We start from the raw sequence: 18,354 nt of genomic DNA, 5'->3' as shown, positions 1-18,354 counted from the left end.
AAATTAAAAAGTCATATTGTAGTAAGAATCACAAAACTCTCAATATATAAATTATTCAAAATATAGTAAATATATATTTTAAAGAACGATCAACGGGTTTGGAGTTTTAATATTTAGTTTAAAATGCACCATCGTTTTTTAGATATTTAAACAAGTTTGGTTCATGATTACTCACTTAAAGGGTCCAAAGTAAACTTTCTATTTCATCAGCATGGCGGCGTACGCGGGATGTCTTCTCCGAATAATCACAAATGATGGACCGTTTGAAGGAATTCTACACTCTCTTGACGGGAATAACAAGAAGATGACCCTGAAGAACGGTACGGTATACCAAATAATGGACGAACATCGTGATTTCAGCGTAACAACTTGATGACAACTTTTTTTTAACCTACACGACGATGAGGGCGCTATAAATACATTGAATATAAGTTGAACAATGTCGTAAAATAGTTTATTTTCGACGATATAATATTTTATGTACTTATTTTTTTTTTTGTGTGTTTTGTGTGGTGTATCACTAGAGGTTAGTTATGAGCTAAATAGACTAAATGTCGTCCATGTGATTTTGAAAAATATGTACTCATTAGTAGACTAGTAAATGCAAAATTAGCCCTCCGGTACCTGCGCGTTTACAATTTGTCCGTCTTTACTTGTTTTTATTTGAAGACATTTCAGTTTCAGATAACTTTGTAATGGTTGTTACGGATAACTATCGTCATTTCAGCCGATTTCGGCTGGGAAACTACTTATTTTTAACTTGCGCACCAATTACGGTGCGCTCCTGGACTTTGTCTATGGAGGTACGCAGGTGCACACAGCACTGTACGCAGGGCTAATGCAATGCTCTTGACAGGACATTACATGTAGTCAATGTCTACACGCATATGCACATTGTACATACTGAAGTTATGAATATTGTAAATAAGTGATAACACAGAATTCTACAAGTTCTCAGCCTCATTGTTTTCTTTAAAATATTCAACAAAGTGAGCTAGAGAGTGTAGGGGATGAAATGTAATTCTGTTTTTTATTTGAACCCTGGTTACACTGGTAATTTTCCATTAGTTTATCCCCCCCTGGGTCTAAGTCACTTTTCTAGTAAATCTTGTGAAGGAAATTATCATTTAATAATGTGTACTTACAAATTCTTGTAGTTACCAGTCTTGAAAGTGGAAAAAAGTTGCATGGGCTTCTACACTTCTATGGAAATGAAGTCATACGATGTAAGTGATAATTTATCCATGAGTCATTTGTTGTGTCTCTTCAAAATTGCAATTGCCACTTTGTATTATATGCAGGACACCTCCCACTGATTATTGTGATCACTTTGACAACATTTGTTGATATGGCAACAAATCTTGGAGCACTGATGCTAGTCTGTACCCAAAATTGTGGTGTATAATCACCAAATCAAACTTAATTTTTAGTCCCCGTTCGGACGCAGTCCGAAAACGGGGACTTATGTTTTGCCCTGTGTGCGTCCGTGCGTCCATGCGTCCGTGCGTCCGTGATCACCTGTATCTCGAACATGCATGGACCGATTGAATTCAAACTTCACTCATACATCACACATTATATGGGACATATGCACATGCATTTTTTTCATGATCCGATTAACGATAGCCGAATAGCGGCCATTTTAAGGCCGAAAATGCATCAAAATCGCACATTTTCACCATTCCGGACCCGGATCTCAGTTATGCATGGACGGATATTGTTCAAATTTGGTACATACATTAAACATAATAGGACCTTGATGCACGTCATTTTTTTTTTTGGATCGGGTTCGAAATGGCCGACTGGCGGCCATTTTGTTTTAAAGAATTCAGTTCTGGATCCGTATCTGAGACATGCTTGGATTGATCGAGTTCAAACTTCACACACACAAGGTACATCATGTCACAAATATGTATGTGCATTTGTTTCATGATCTCATTAACGATAGCCAAATGGCGGCCGCTTTAAGGCCGAAAATGCATTGAAATCGCACATTTTCACCATTCCGGACCCGGATCTCAGTTATGCATGGACGGATTTCATTCAAATTTGGTACATACATTAAACATAATAGGACCTTGATGCACGTCATTTTTTTTTTCGGATCAAGTTCGAAATAGCCGACTGGCGGCCATTTTGTTTTAAAGAATTCAGTTCTGGATCCGTATCCGAGACATGTCTGGATTGATCGAGTTCAAACTTCACACACACAAGGTACATCATGTCACAAATATGTATGTGTATTTGTTTCATGATCTCATGAACGATAGCCAAATGGTGGCCGCTTTAAGGCCGAAAATGCATTGAAATTGCACATTTTCACCATTCCGGACCCGGATCTCAGTTATGCATGGACGGATTTCATTCAAATTTGGTACATACATTAAACATAATAGGACCTTGATGCACGTCATTTTTTTTTCGGATCAAGTTCGAAATGGCCGACTGGCGGCCATTTTGTTTTAAAGAATTCAGTTCTGGATCCGTATCCGAGACATGCTTGGATTGATCGAGTTCAAACTTCACACACACAAGGTACATCAAGTCACAAATATGTATGTGCATTTGTTTCATGATCTCATTAACGATAGCCAAATGGCGGCCGCTTTAAGGCCGAAAATGCATTGAAATTGCACATTTTCACCATTCCAGACCCGGATCTCAGTTATGCATGGACGGATTTCATTCAAATTTTGTACATACATTAAACATAATAGGACCTTGATGCACGTCATTTTTTTTTTCGGATCAAGTTCGAAATGGCCGACTGGCGGCCATTTTGTTTTAAAGAATTCAGTTCTGGATCCGTATCCGAGACATGCTTGGATTGATCGAGTTCAAACTTCACACACACAAGGTACATCATGTCACAAATATGTATGTGCATTTGTTTCATGATCTCATTAACGATAGCCAAATGGCGGCCGCTTTAAGGCCGAAAATGCATTGAAATCGCACATTTTCACCATTCCGGACCCGTATCTCAGTTATGCATGGACGGATTTTGTTCAAATTTTGTACATACATTAAACATAATAGGACCTTGATGCACGTCTTTTTTTTTTTCGGATCAAGTTCGAAATGGCCGACTGGCAGCCTTTTTGTTTTAAAGAATTCACTTCTTGATCCGTATCCAAGACATGTCTGGATTGATCAAGTTCAAACTTCACACACACATGGTACATCATGTCACAAATAGATATGTGCCTTTGTTTCATGATCTGCTTAACAATAGCGAAATGATGGCCATTTTAAGGCCGAAAATGCATCAAAATCACGTATTTTCACAATTCCAGAACCGGATCTCAGTCATGCATGGATGGATTTTGTTCAGATTTAGCACAATGTGTTGTACATATGCAGGTGCATTTCAGTCATGATCTGCTTTGAATGTATATGTCACTCAAATATGAACGGAACGGGGACGTGTCATTGACAATGACTTGTCATTGTTGTAATCACTCAAGACTACTTTTCTTAAGAATTATTTCTAAATTTGATTTTGATTCTGTCAGATGAGATTTCTCATCATTTATACAAAATCCAAAGCTCTTATAATGTTTACAGGGGTCAGGGGTCAGTGAAGGTTATAATGCAGATCATACAAAGTGAGAATGCAACTTAAATCATCAGTAGTGGCTGTATCTAATGATTACAAACTGTTAAAACATGAATTTGTATCAAATTGACAGCCTGATCTCAGGCTGTTCATCTGTGATTTTGTCTCAATATTTGTGCATTTCAATATTTACAGTAAACAGTTAAATTAATTTTCTTGAATTTTGTTTGTAGTGGATGTCTTGGATGAGTATATTAGTAAAAAACCCACCAGTGCTTCAGCAACTACAGGTACTGATAATGATAGCTTGCTGGCAAGTAATGAAGATGTTTGTGAAACTCAGCGGCACAGGAACACAGAGTATGTATTAAATCATCCTTATTATTGTCACTCAACATTATGATCATACATGTAAGAGAAATAATACTCATTCTGGGTGCATACATTTTATGATTTGATAATGATTTTTGATATGACAAATGACTGACTAACACATTTTTGAATTTGTTTAAGTAGCCTCAGTACTAATATTCATATACCTTAAAATAAATACGTGTAATGTGCTCAAAGGCATCAGTTTACCTTTTGGGTCAATGTGCATATATTTCTTCTGATTGTTTTAAATCTGATCAATGGATGAAAGATGATGCTCATCTGACATAAAACTTTGTTGTTTTTTTCACCAGAGAGGGATCTCTTTTACGTTATCAGGGTATCCCTGAACATCTAAATAGAATGAAAGACTGGGTTTTCAATAAAGAATCGCAACATGCAGAGTCAGATGCAGATCCACATGGAACTGAAAATGATAGTTCTGGCAAATGTAAGTTAGAAGCATGCTACTATTCTTATATTAATTATTTTGTTTGCTTGTTTGACTTGTTATTCATTGCACACTTTGCTAATAGATCACGTCATATTATTATAATTAAATATTGTTTGAGAGATAATCATTAGATTGGTGAAGTTACACTGGTTATATGCTATATATGCTAGTTATATATGATTACAAAAATTTATAAACCCAACTGTTTCTATTTTTTTTTAATGTTTTTTTTTGGTGCCAGGCGACAGTTCCGAACATTGAATGTCACTGTTGACTGTTTTTTGTATGTGCAAATTGCAAGTACATAGTGCATTTTTGCCACAGAAGCTATATATGACAACCACTATGCTACCAGTGACCAGTTTTCATTTGAAATCAGCCTCATTCAAATGCAAATGGACAACTGGATTGGCTTGGCAGACACTTCCCTCCCATTCCGTGAAATTTTCATGTATCAATCACACAGAAATTATATTAGAATAGTCGATCATCACTGCATGAGCTCATACAAGGTGTATTTAGGTTTATGAATAACATAAATGTGTTTTTGATAACCTAAACTACCCAAATTTTTGGAGAAACACAAACTTTTTATGCAAATTTTAATGCTTATTAGCCATATTCTACCTACAAAAATAATTTTGTTCATTTTGTTGTTTTGATGTATTGAATGACCAAAGTTTGTCTAAGGATATCCACTACAATGACAAACTGCAATATGTAGTCATGCTTTCTTAATGTTATATCTGTATTAAATACATGATTGTGATAGAAATAACATTTAAAAAGGTAGATCATTGGGGGAAAAACGTAAAGTGAAATAAAGCCCTTCCTGCCTACCGAATATTTTGTAAGCCTGTTACACACAGGAAACACAGTAATTTTTTCCCCTTTGGTTTTCAGTCTACCAACACATTGGTAATGCTGACTATAGGATGATGAATGTGATAGATTGACTATAGTTCTCATCAGTGTGAGTGAGTTTAGAATTAGGAAACCTATTGTCTTTCTCATTTACAGTAACAATAAATATTGGTGAGAATGAAGAGGAAGTGAATGTCCATTACAGCTGGATTGATCGTATTGATGATGTTTACTTCAATGCTGTAAGTAATAATTTATTGATGTTCACATAGTATAATAATGTACTGTGTTCTGTGCATTATTATGTTGAAATCAGTGAATAGCAAAATGTCTCGATCAATCAAATTATTTAACTTGAATAAATTCATTGATGTTATTAATTTTGAGGGTTATTCTTTTGTTTTGTTCATGAAATTGGTTTATTTGTAAAATATTTGATAATTTCATTATATTCCTCTGTACATGAATTTTTTTATGAATCACGGTACTTCTGCTACCCAAATAGCTATTTGGATTGTTCAATGACTACACCTTGAGTTAGCCTTCATTTGAATTTGAATTTGTATTTTTTAACATTTTGAAATAATTGTTTTCTATAACTTGTTGATAAGACTAGGGTATAATTTATTGTGAAAAAGTTTATTTGACAGCTACCGTTAAAGTTCTAATATAAACCGTGGTTTATATTACAATGTATCAATTTAAAAATTGAGATCAAAAGCACAAGTTCGGGGTGCGGTTCCTATTACGGACATATTGCAATCATTAAATGGCCCACAACACATGCACAAAACAAACAATACATCGTACAATCTCTTGAATAGGCGTCAGGGAAGAGTGAAAGGCCTTACTTTGGTTCTAAAATAGACGTTACGAAATGTTTGCTGGATGGTGCCCACGTGTCTGAATTACCATAGGTCATTTAAATATGTTAATGACAGTTCAGCGACCTCATGGTGAAAGCAACACAGAAGAAATTTACCGATAATGTAGTGCGATCTTGTGGCTTTGATTTCCATGGAAAAACGGCATGATTTTTTTTTTAAATCGAGAAATTATTTGTTTTCGAAAGATAAACTGAGTATTGAAGAAGAATTTAACACTTTTGCGGTGATAACAGCTCATTGTCGAAAACTTACGAAACACATACAGACGTTACAGCTAGAAAAAAAGCAGTTTCATTGCGTATCTGACATCTTATCACCGCTGAACAATAAATAGGTGTGAATATTTTTAGGCACGTCTTCGAAACAGTTGAATAGGATTAGGAACAATGTACCAGCTGGTTGAAACAAAGTCAGTCACGGTCTTGTTGAATTGGGGGTGCGGTTAGTAATAGGTACTTTTCAAGTTTTCAATTTTTGTTAAGAACTCTTTAACCCCGAAGCCTGAATTGGGGATGCGGTTACTATTACGTATGCGGTTTATATTAGGACTTTAACGGTAGCAGACATGGCTGTATGTTATCTCTATTGTCTCTCTAATGGCTATAAGAGAGTTTCTGGGTCAATTATTTCAAACTGATAAACTTACAGAATGTTTCTTTTGCTTCCTTTCCCAGATAACTCATCTTTTACAGCAGAAGTTCATTGCTGTTAATATGGAAGGAGTATTAGTTGGACGAAGTGGTAAAGTCAGTATTGTGCAGGTAAACAAAATAAGTTTCCTGAAATGTGTTTTTTACATATTTGAATATTTAAAGCTGTTTGTGTGTGTGTATTGGTGATTCTTTGGTATTTGATGAATATAATGGTTCTTGCAACTTGCTTTTGAATTAAAAATCATTATTCAAAACTCAGTCATTCTTGTCCGATCCGTATATACTTTGGACTTTATGCTGCGTTTAATTTTAGCGTATTGAAGGAATATCACTATAAGTTTTAAATTCACTAGTTTGTGAAAAAAACAAAACAATGTTGTTGTTTGAATATTCACAGAGTTATATTTTATTGAATTTAGTAATATGTGTGTTTGTATGAACAAGAATGTTTAACTTCAGCTTTATCAAACGTTTATATGTTATTGGTGTTTCTTCTCAGGTGGCTACTAGACAGCATGTTTTTCTCTTTGATATTTTAAGAATGAAATCCACATGTTTTGACAAAGGCTTGGGTGATGTATTGGAAAATAAAGAAATAGTTAAGGTAATATAATGTACAGTTGTTATTACAGAGATATCATGTGTGATTATCCAGATACTAGTATACAGTATTAGGTCGTTGAGATTATCGTATAATTTCTTGAATAGGCATCACTCTAACGCCAGGTACAGCTATTTTATATTTCAATGGTACATAGGTGCCCGGGGCTAATCACAGGCCTAATTATACCGTAAAGTCTCTATTAAATTGCAGTCTCTTTTAATTCGCCCACCTGTTTTATTTTTTCAAAATTGATTATAATTTGTATCCTATTAATTTGCCATCAATAGTGCCATAGAATTTGTTGTTTTCAGTATGTGGGTATCCTGTTCAGGTTACCGATTACCTCCAGTAGCTGTGAACACCAGAGATCATTGCAGCTAGCAGAGAGAGCTTTGACCGGAAAAAATGTTTCATTCACTACAATAAAGTTGTTTTGCTGAATAATTATATAGTCAATTAATATGCATCGAGGAGTAAATATATATTGTGAATTTCTATGATTTGCAATAATATCAAAAAAGTGTGACAGTCACAGAGTTGAATCTGCATGTGTCCGCCATGTTGGAAAATAAATTCATTCTATACGAGCGAGCGAGTGGAGCTTTCCGGTCGCAACAACGTCTCTACTGTTATGGCGCCGGTGCTGATCGCTGTATTTTGCATTACACTGAAAAGGCACATATTTTTTGTTTTGCCAGCAACACATGGCCATGTAAATAGCTGCCAGATTCTGATTGCACGGCTTTCGTTTATTATTTCTAGTCAGTAACATCAGGGGCAAAAAACAGTTCCTAGCACGCATTGGTACAGTATATCTCTTTTTGGAGAATTTTTGATGACGTTTGTTTGGTTGCACCAGGATTTCATCGCTGCAATGAATATTGAAACCCAGAGCTAACGTGAATTCTTTGTAATGTTTTTGTTGCACTGTCACAGGCAAACAATGTGGCAATACCTACAGAACCGATGCGTCTTTGGTATCAAACAAATAATTTATCAGACGTTATATTGACTACTTCCTGACCGCTTCTAGTCATTGTAGATATTATGAGCTCATTTTTGAATTCAATATTGTAAATAGATAGGCACGTGCCAGCTTTGTTTTTAAATGGGATGTGTCACGCAATACCTACAGTATGTATCTAAAAATGTGTGAACAATTCGGGCTGCGAGATGGCATAATTAAGACATATACCGTACCAAAATATATGTGTGTGTAAAAAGTTACGTTTTGTGTCTGACGTGCTTGGCTAGAAACATAAAAGAGTGGTACAATCAGATGGCCACACATTGATTGTTTGTTTACATATTCGTTGCAAAACAGCACACCTTCACTGTAGCACAAAATACAGCTCGTCTCAGTGATTGGCATCTTGTCTTCCTCACGACCAATTAAATGGCTAGAAAATAGCATTTGAATATGGCATGGTGCGTGACATTTTGTTAAACAGATCAAAATGTATTCTATTAATTCGCTCACCTGAAAAACTTGTTTTCCATTTGTATCCTATTAATTCGCTCACTCCGGAAAATAATTAATAATAGTTTTTAGTTATTTAGGTTTACATCTGTTCAAATTTATAATCTAATTTGTATAGCAAGTTATTGATAATGTATGAATCGTTTTTCACTTGTAATGTAATCAAAATAAATTCTTTGAACACTGTATCCAGTTTATTATTCAGATCATTTGTATGATGAGTAATTATGAATCAGAAATAGTGTCCAATCAAACAGCTTCCAATAATTTCTACCGTAAAATTCCTAATTGAGGCCGCGGCTTCAATTAAAATTCATTTTTTCAATGGACGAATTCAGATGCGTGAAGTCTTGGTGCGGCTTTAATTAGAGCATTCACTTCGGTAACAGTGGGAAATTTTTTCAAAAAACAAAGGCCAGAAGGGATAATGATATGCTAATGAGATGCACGACACTCGATTGCAACTTTGTTGCAATTCTAAGGCACTTTGAGATTTTTACACACAGACAAACTTGTACACAAACGAAATTTCATACTGTATAACATACTGCACAATAAATGATATCTACGAATAGATTTGTATGCATTTGCAGATTACGGTACTGTATACTACAATCTTTTGAATAGACTAATTCATTCGCACCGGTATACAAATGTAGGTCACAAGTGAGAGACAGCCGTCTGACACAGTCGATTGCGGCATGTTCGACTTCCGGCAGGGTGACTGTACATTCCATGTTTAATTTAGACATCGGGGAAATTAAAATAAAAAAAGTCAATCAAAAAAAAATGTTCGAATGATGAAAAAAAAAATACTCAGTATATTATTTAATTTAATATATATTTATTTTCTTATTTTTTTTTGATAAGGCTACACCGATTTAATTTTAAGGATGACATCCGCGCGCGCATTAGTTTTCGCCTGTTCTAAAAAAAAAAAAAAAAAAAAATCTCAGAAGACGAGTCTCCACAGATCGGTTTTCTGTCCGGAACTTGCCGCCGACTCATATTGTCTCAAAGCGCCGACTTGTCGTAAAACTCGTTTTGGACTACCTCAAAACCAAACTCCGCACAGTTAGATGCGCGTTACGTAAAGCACAAAGACCTATGGGAAAGAGATTGCCTCAAAACATGCAAATTTTGCCATAAATTATCCAACATGGCGACCACACCACCAAAATACGTGAGCATAAAAGTTCAGAGGTAAAACGGAGGGATTGTTGTAGACTGGTACGCAATTGACGTTGGCCAGGGAGACGTTCACACAGCTATACGAGAGGTCGGTAGCGGCAAGCAAGTTTCGCCCAGACAACTTTGAGAACATATTGTCCAGAGTGGCTGTCCCGCATTTCTTCTGCAATGATGAGAGAAATGGGAGAGGAGTGGAGGTGTATGGTGGCCTAAAAGTCGGTCAGGCGACAAATCAGTTTGGTTGCTTTGTCCGCATTGAAGTCGACAAAACTGCAACGAAAGCAGCAGAAGCAACTTGGCCAAAGTCCCCTTACGGGGTGAAGAAAAGTTTCTTATTATTTTTTTTTCATTTTCTGATTCGGATAATTTGCTCGCACACACACATTCAGTAATATTCATCAAGATACATGTACATAATTTTCTGCATCCAAATTATTGTTGACTCTCTGTTGGTGTTTTTTTTTCAATATCGAGCCTCTTATAATTTGTTTAATTATACATAGTTGAAGTAGTTCTAGAGCATTTGTGTCTACACTTAGTCTATCTGAAGTGTCACTTTAAAAGCTGTAGTTTGAATGTCAAAGAAGTTAATTTCCAGGTTGCTGTTGACAAACTTATTGTTCATTTTTAATTATTTTTTTTTTCAATACAACACAGTAAGTTTTTCTTTATTATTGAGTTGATGTGTATGCCTTTGGCAAAGCTAACATCTGCCTTATCCTCTTACCTTTTCAAAATCAAAGGTGATGATACCTGTGACAGTAATACAGTACGAAATGTGTACATCAGCATGTGCCTCCTACAAATGAAGACTTGTTTTTTGATACACTGTGATTAAATTCGTAATAATAGCTCCGTAGTCCTGTGGTTTTAGCAGCATTTTTTTTTTTTCGCCCTCTTGCAATAGTTTTGGGGTCTTCAGAGGATGTCATCCATAAAATTAAATCAGTGTGGCCTAACGAAAAGTATATTCTAAAAGGAGTCAAAACAAAAACGAATGCATTCTTAGTAGCAAATGATCACGGTAACGGTCATGCTGCGTTTCACACAAGTGAATAACTTACTTGTTTTCAAAGTGTTACAATTGCTGATTATTGCTCAGTAGTAATTACAATAACGTACAATAAATAAATTCGTTGAATTGTTGTGAAAATTCAACTTAGTTTCACCGCAAGCGAATGATTTCGATCACATATAAACGCTCGATCCGATACGATATCCGTCATGTTTAAACATCTTTAGTGACTTGAAACTGTTTTGTTGACCTGACAGGTCAAGTCGCTAATTAACCAATCGAAAGGCTGGATGGTGCCAACGTGATTAAATTACCATAGCTCATTTAAATATGTTAATGTAGTTCAGCGACCTCATGGTAAACAAAACACGGAAGAGATTTACCGTTGTTGTAGTGCGATCGTTTGATTTTGATGGGAAAACGGCATGATTTTTTTTTAAATCAAGAAATTAGTTGTTTTCGATAGATAAGCTGAGCATTGAAGAAGGATTTAACACGTTTGACAATAATAACAGCTCATTGTCAAAATGCAGTTTACCCAGTCACGTTACCCACAATAAACCTGTACTCTGGAATAAGCGTCAATGACTACGGAAAACCTTAATTAGACTCTAATCTAAACGTCAGGAATCATTGAAATTTTCGAAAAATTATGCCTTAATTTAAAATTAAATGATATATCTTTTTCTGAAATATGTGGTGGCTGTTTGGTTTGTGAAAGTTTGGGGTGCGGCTTATATTGCAGACTTTTTCTTGGGATCAAAACTTGTCAATTTCAACATGAAACAATGTCTTAAATTATTAAAAGTAAATGGTTTAAAAAACTTGATCTGATATTAAATAATATTAACCATTCTTATCTTTTAAATGAAACAAATATTATCTCATTATCAAAATTAAAAACAATTGATGAGAAATTAAAAGAAGAGTTTACAACTGAGTGGAAAAATGAAATAAATAATGACAATAGGAAAAAATCAAATTCTAAAAATAAACTAAGAACCTACAAACTTTTTAAAACCAAAATAGAACAAGAAAACTACTTAACAATTATGAAAAACAGTGAACTTCGCAAATCCTTAACAAAATTTAGACTTGGCAACCACTGTCTGAAAATTGAAACAGGCCGGCATACAGGATTGGATTTTAAAGACAGAGTCTGCAATATGTGCGACAATGACCATGTTGAAGATGAACAACATTTTGTCACAAATTGTCCTCATTACAATGAAATAAGATCAAAACTTTACATTGTAGCTAATAAACGTATACCAAATTTTGACAAATTTAGTAATGAAAATAAATTCATATCATTACTAAGTGACGAGAAAATGTCAATTCCTTTAGCGCAATATTTAAAAAACTGTTTTAATACAAGACAGCAGCACCTACATAAACTAAGCCAGTAATACATTCCTTGTATTCAACTTATTATCTTTTTTTTTTTTTTATGCCTTTTTGTTCCCTTACTCTTTATGTGGTTATTTTTCTTTTACTAATATCTGATTTGTAACCCTTTTCATCCCCTCCGAGGGATGTTGTGTGTTAATAAATAAATAAATAAATAAATAAATAAATAAGTTAGGGGTGCGGCTTCTATTAAAGCTGCGGCCTCAAATATGATTTTTACGGTATATTTATTTCATCTCTTCAGTTCCCTCAGCACATAGGAGTTCTTACTAATCTTTCTTTGATTTTTATGGCTGGTGTCTGTTCATTCACATTGCTATACTTTCATAATTATTATTGCTTATAGGTGATGCATGATTGTAGAAAACCCTCAGATTTATTGTTTCATCTCTTCGGATGTAAACTCGTCAATGTATTTGACACACAGGTGAGCTATACTTTTAATATTGTATTATCACTGCTGATCACCAGATAAACAAGCTTATAATAAATAAACAGCTTACAATCATTTATATACCTATATTGCTAATTATAAAACTTGAAACTCCATTGTCTTTTACTACATTAAATTCTTCGCATTCATAGACGGAAATGTGTGACGGAAACATGAATGTTTCTGCATTTTTTAAAAATAAAAATAAAATGTCTCCAGATAGTTTGATTTAGAAGCATAATATTCCTTGCAAAATACTTTGAAATTGAGGATTACATTCATGAAATACATATACCCTGTGCCTTGGTACCAATGTGACCTTGTACCTTGGTACCCATGTGACCTTGTACCTTGGTACCCATGTGACATTGTGCTTTGGTTCCCATGTGACCTCGTGCCTTGGTGCTTATTTGACCTCGTGTCTTGGTGCTTATATGACCTCGTGTCTTGGTACCCATGTGACCTTGTACCTTGGTACCCATGTGACATTGTACCTTGGTACCCATGTGACATTGTGCTTTGGTTCCCATGTGACCTCGTGCTTTGGTTCCCATGTGACCCCGTGCCTTGGTGCTTATTTGACCTCGTGCCTTGGTGCTTATTTGACCTCGTGTCTTGGTGCTTATATGACCTTGTGCCTTGGTACCAATGTGACCTCGTGCCTTGGTACCAATGTGACCTCAGGCCTTGGTGCTTATGTTACCATGTGGTTTGGTACTTATTTGACCCTGTGCCTTGGCACCCATGTGATCTTGTGTCTTGTCAATTTTGAGAGAATATGTGACATATAGAATAGGAATTTTTTTCACTGTGACATTACTTCTCACTCTCCTTGGTAGGTTGCTGATGTCATTATTTACAAGAATAGAAATGGAGGTGATATACCACGTTATGTGCGAGGTCAAGTAGGATGTCTTATGGAATATATGAATTTAACTATTGACCAGGTTTACTTCCAAAGAGTTAGGAGTAAATGTATCGAGGTAAAGAATGGAGGAAATGACCATTAATATTTTCTACAGACAATTTCGTGTTTTTTTTAATGTCCTTTCAAATATATTATTAATCATTAACAAAGATAATATTCAAAAATATGTAAAAATTTGTTGAATATTAAACTAAAATTTGGGTCAGGGAAAAAGTAACATTCAAATAATAATAAAGGCAGCTTCTCATATTAAATATGGAGCAAATATAGATTTAGAATGGCAGTTAGAGATTGCTCACAACATAGACATCCAGTTCTATTTTGGTGCATTAATTAAAAACTGTATCACATATATTTTCCCCAGCTGAAATTAGACAAAATAGAGAATATTATCTTATCATACAACTGTCAACATATCACTGTATATTACCACATTCCTTATTTTGGTGTGGCATATGCATACTAGAATATGCAAACCGTAAGCAAGAAGTGATTTGACAAAAAATTTTCAAGGTGGTGGGCACATTGTGAATATGTGCACATAGTAAAGTAAGATCAACTATTTCTCACCACCAGGTATGGCCAATAAGGCTATACTAGGATACTACATGTATGTATGAACTTGGACAGTATGTTGTGTCATTTTTGGCTGTACCGTTGTTGTACATAATTTGCGGTATCCGCTCAATAAGCTCATATTCTCTTCTTGTTGCAATAGATAGACCAGGCTGTTTGGTTAGATAGACCATTGTCATTGTACTTGGTAGAAGCAGCAGTTAAAGATGTCATGTATTTGCTAGATTTACGTAAAGTATTAATGGAATGTATGATGGAGGAATTCACTGCAGCTGTTGATATATACCTGAAAGTCATCAGAGATTCTCCCAGTGAAACAAGTAAAAGTCTGAAAGTAAGATTCGTTCATTTGACAAAGGACATTGGATGCTGAAGTGATGAAAAATACAACAAATGAAATAAGAATCCTAAAAGATCCTCTGCAATTGAACGCACTGAGTTGTGAATATCAATAATATTTATTATCCACAGTTCTTGTATATTCATAATAACAAATATATTTATGGAAATTTACTGAATATTTGTTTGCATAACAATATCTGTTTGCTGGAAATAAACAAATGGAATAATTTTATTATTTTTTAGAAACATGAATATTAAATTTAAATGATTTTGGTAATCTTATGTAAATACAATCAACGGGTTAATGAGCATATGATTATATGTTTACAGGCTAATACAAGTCATCTGTTACCTGATGAATTTCATGAAATGGAAAGCAATTTTAGGCGACAAGCTGCACGCAATCACTATCGATACCAAGGCATACAAAACCGGGATGAGAATGGATTTCGGGAGAACTATATTAATAATGTAGATGCTGGGATTATATGGAGTCGTGATATATGGCACGAGGGAAGTAATTTTACTGCTGAACAGAGCACCAGTAGCGGTTTCAAAGGTTTTCGTGGTAGAGGTAAAGGTATTTCTCCATTGGCTAAATAAAAGCCAATTAATGTTATATAACACCACAGCTGCCGTGCATTTCATGTAAACAATACATCTTACATGCATTAGTAGTTTAACCTATAAATCTTAGAATTAGAAGATGTCTGTGCATGCTTGTATGCTCATGTGAACTGATTTCTGTTCTTTACTTTGTAGCTGATACCAGTCCAAGTACTACACAGGCCATGTACCTTTCTCCAAATCAGTGTCCTGACATGCTGGAGAAACTTTGTGAAAGTGACAGTAAATCTTCCTCTGATGACGCATCCACCTGCGACGAATCTCTGGGTGATGAAAATGAAACAGAGGTAGACAATGTTGAAGTAAATGGTAACGATACCAGTAAAGAGAAAATGGAAACCGTTTGTAACCACCCCAAAAATCAAAGTATGGAGTCATCAGAGATGAACAAAGATTCTCAGGAAAATCCTGTAGATATTAAAAGTGCAGTGTCTCTGTATGAATCCAGAAATAAAATATCTTCCAACCAGTTAAAAAAGCCACAAGTTGAAAAAATGTGTGAAGATGTACCATGGATCAATGGATGTGATTCAGATTTAAAGAAATATGAAGAGAATGGTGTCATGAGCAAAGTTGATAGCTGCTCTACACATGATGATCCTGAAAACAATGGTGATGCCAGTATAAAGTTGGAACCAAGTGATTGGATTACTTGTGTGAAGAAGAAAGATGACACACATGTATTTAGTTCTAGCCTTGAAGTAAAACCAGTTGATGAAAATATGGATCATGACGCCCTGATGGCCGCCTTTTCTACAGCACTTGGTATTGATTTTGGGAAGCTGACATTAAAGGAAAATGATGTGACAATTTCAGACAGTATGCAGTCAGATTTGAAAAGTGGAAATATGGAAAGTGAAATTGATGAAAAAAAAGTGAAAACAGATCAAATCATTTATGGTGACCATCCACTTGATTTGAGTGTCAAAAAGTCAATTGCAGAGAAAAAACAGATTGAAAGTGGAGTACACTTTACCAGGAATGATGTCAAAGATATTAAGATTGTTAATGTTAAAACACCTAAAACCATGAAGATGATGGGAAGCAATGATACTGTAACCATGGAAATGAAGAAGAAAAGTGATGCTGTTAATGATGCAACTATACAGATGATAAATGTTGGAAGTGATGCTACAGATAATGTAACCATGGAAATGATGAAAGATGGAAATGATGCTATTTTAATATCTTCTGGGAGGGCTTCAATACATCAACAATTGACATCATCAACACCACATGTAATTAAGAATGATGCCAATAAACCTGCAAGTTCTTCACGGCTCCTACAATTGCCTGACGATTTTAGTGTTTCATCTACTAGTAGTAGTAGCTGCAGTAGTAGTAGTAGTTCAGATATTTTTACGAGCTCTGAACATGATAATACAAAGATTAAAGATCCCTTCAGTGATCCTGTTATGCAGTTCCATGATCTGGAGACTGTCATGTCCAAAGATGCGTCTTGGGTTCCTGACAAAAATCTAGACTTGTATGTGAAATATAAATCTGTGGTGGTTGATACTGCAACAGAAAGTGACTCCAGTGGAACTGATAGTTCTTCATCATCTGTCAATACTGATAATAGAGAAGGACAGCAAGAAATCAAGTTGATACCTGCTGGTAAAAAGATTGTAAAGGTTCCATATAAGTGTATTGATGAGAATGCACTAGGTACCGGTAATAGTTGGAAGATGGGAAAGCAGTATCATAGCAACCAGCCATCATCAAATTATCAGCTTAAAATTGGGCTGGGAAGAGCTTCAGCTCTGATGTCCCATGACAGTATGTCAAAGTACCTCAGGGCACCAAAGGTAAGAGGGATTATCTTGATAGGTATTTGAATCATTGTAATATTTGACTGTTTGTGCATTTTATGATCTTAGCTAGAACAGCCACTGGTGGCGCTGTATACAATCGAAACGTATTTAGGCTTGCCTACGCTCATGCAGACTTTAGTGTAGGCCAGAAACACATGTTAAGTTTGGTGACCAGTTTAATATGATAGAAAGCGTGTACAGTCTTCAAATTATAATAGAGTGGGGGCAAGACCGAATATACGTGATTCTGGCGTTTCATAATAAATGTTTTCTGTTAATAATTGCACTTCAAATAATGTTAATGAGATATGTCTACGTCACAATATTGTTACAGGTTATTTGCGTATTGTGTATGCAGTGCGCATGCCTTGGTTCCTTTCCTATGTAGCACAACCAATGCTACATCACAGTGAGGTCAATTGCAGTTTATATTTTGTTTAAGTGATGTTCAGCACCGTCACTTAGGTTTGTCAATAAAACCTCATTGATGGTGCTGAACATTGTGTTCGTATTCGAAGCCCGCACATAAACGACGCCACCAGATATTTACACAAGCTAACAAGCCACACCAACCCAGCGACTGCTCAGATAGCAAAAAAATTGTACACACTCCCACCATGTCATACGCTGTAACATGCAATTACAACTCCCCAATAACTTTATGTGTGGTTGTAGTCTTGCATTGATTGACTGCGTGTTTGCGTCCATTAGTGTGTCCCACACCTGTATATTTAATATGCCAGAGCTGATCATAGTAGAAGACGTGTATTTATTTAATGATCTGATATACGATGGTTGATTGGCGGCCATTTCAATGTTAAAAATGCATCAAAATCAAACATTTCTGCTATTCGGGAACTGGATCTTGTATGGAGAGATTACATACATTGAATATAATGGAACCTTGATGCACATCATTTTTTTATCAGATCAGATTCAAAAAATCCTCAACTGGTGGTTATTTTATTTTAAGAAATGTTCTTCCAGAACTATATATCTAAGATGTCTTTTTGACCAAACAAATTCATGTTTGACAATTGAGGTCCAACAAACGTACCATTGAAACTCGCAATTTTATCATCAGATCAGGTGTACTGCCCAGCTGTTTCACCACAACTATTGTCAGTTATGAACAACTCAAAAAC

At 35.3% G+C, this 18,354-nt stretch overlaps 1 protein-coding gene and 1 long non-coding RNA gene across 2 annotated transcripts; both read left to right on the top strand.

Moving 5' to 3' along the window:
- Positions 1–218: 218 nt before the first annotated feature.
- Positions 219–3,846, top strand: LOC144352618 (uncharacterized). Its single transcript, XR_013420634.2, has 3 exons — positions 219–320; positions 1,158–1,226; positions 3,793–3,846. It is a non-coding gene; the product is annotated as an uncharacterized LOC144352618 (long non-coding RNA).
- Positions 3,847–3,858: 12 nt separating this feature from the next.
- On the top strand, positions 3,859–17,103 carry LOC102808302 (uncharacterized). Its single transcript, XM_085498239.1, has 11 exons — positions 3,859–3,923; positions 4,246–4,382; positions 5,406–5,491; positions 6,811–6,897; positions 7,289–7,393; positions 12,836–12,916; positions 13,762–13,905; positions 14,569–14,760; positions 15,099–15,342; positions 15,531–17,023; positions 17,077–17,103. The coding sequence occupies exons 1-11, from the start codon at positions 3,859–3,861 to the stop codon at positions 17,101–17,103; spliced, it is 2,661 nt and encodes an 886-aa protein (XP_085354365.1).
- Positions 17,104–18,354: the final 1,251 nt, after the last annotated feature.

This window comes from Saccoglossus kowalevskii, chromosome 4 (assembly GCF_978046115.1).
Source record: "Saccoglossus kowalevskii chromosome 4, keSacKowa6.1, whole genome shotgun sequence".
NCBI classification, from domain to species: Eukaryota; Metazoa; Hemichordata; class Enteropneusta; family Harrimaniidae; genus Saccoglossus; species Saccoglossus kowalevskii.
Note: the sequence above shows the minus strand (reverse complement) of the source record. Positions and strands in the feature narration are given on the sequence as shown.

Bases quoted from the DNA above. Each gene is read 5' to 3' on its own strand.
- LOC102808302 (XM_085498239.1), top strand. From the start codon at position 3,859: ATGATAGCTTGCTGGCAAGTAATGAAGATGTTTGTGAAACTCAGCGGC. The intron at 7,394-12,835 runs GTAATATAATGT...TATTGCTTATAG, and splicing joins AAAATAAAGAAATAGTTAAG to GTGATGCATGATTGTAGAAA. The intron at 12,917-13,761 runs GTGAGCTATACT...TCTCCTTGGTAG, and splicing joins TCAATGTATTTGACACACAG to GTTGCTGATGTCATTATTTA.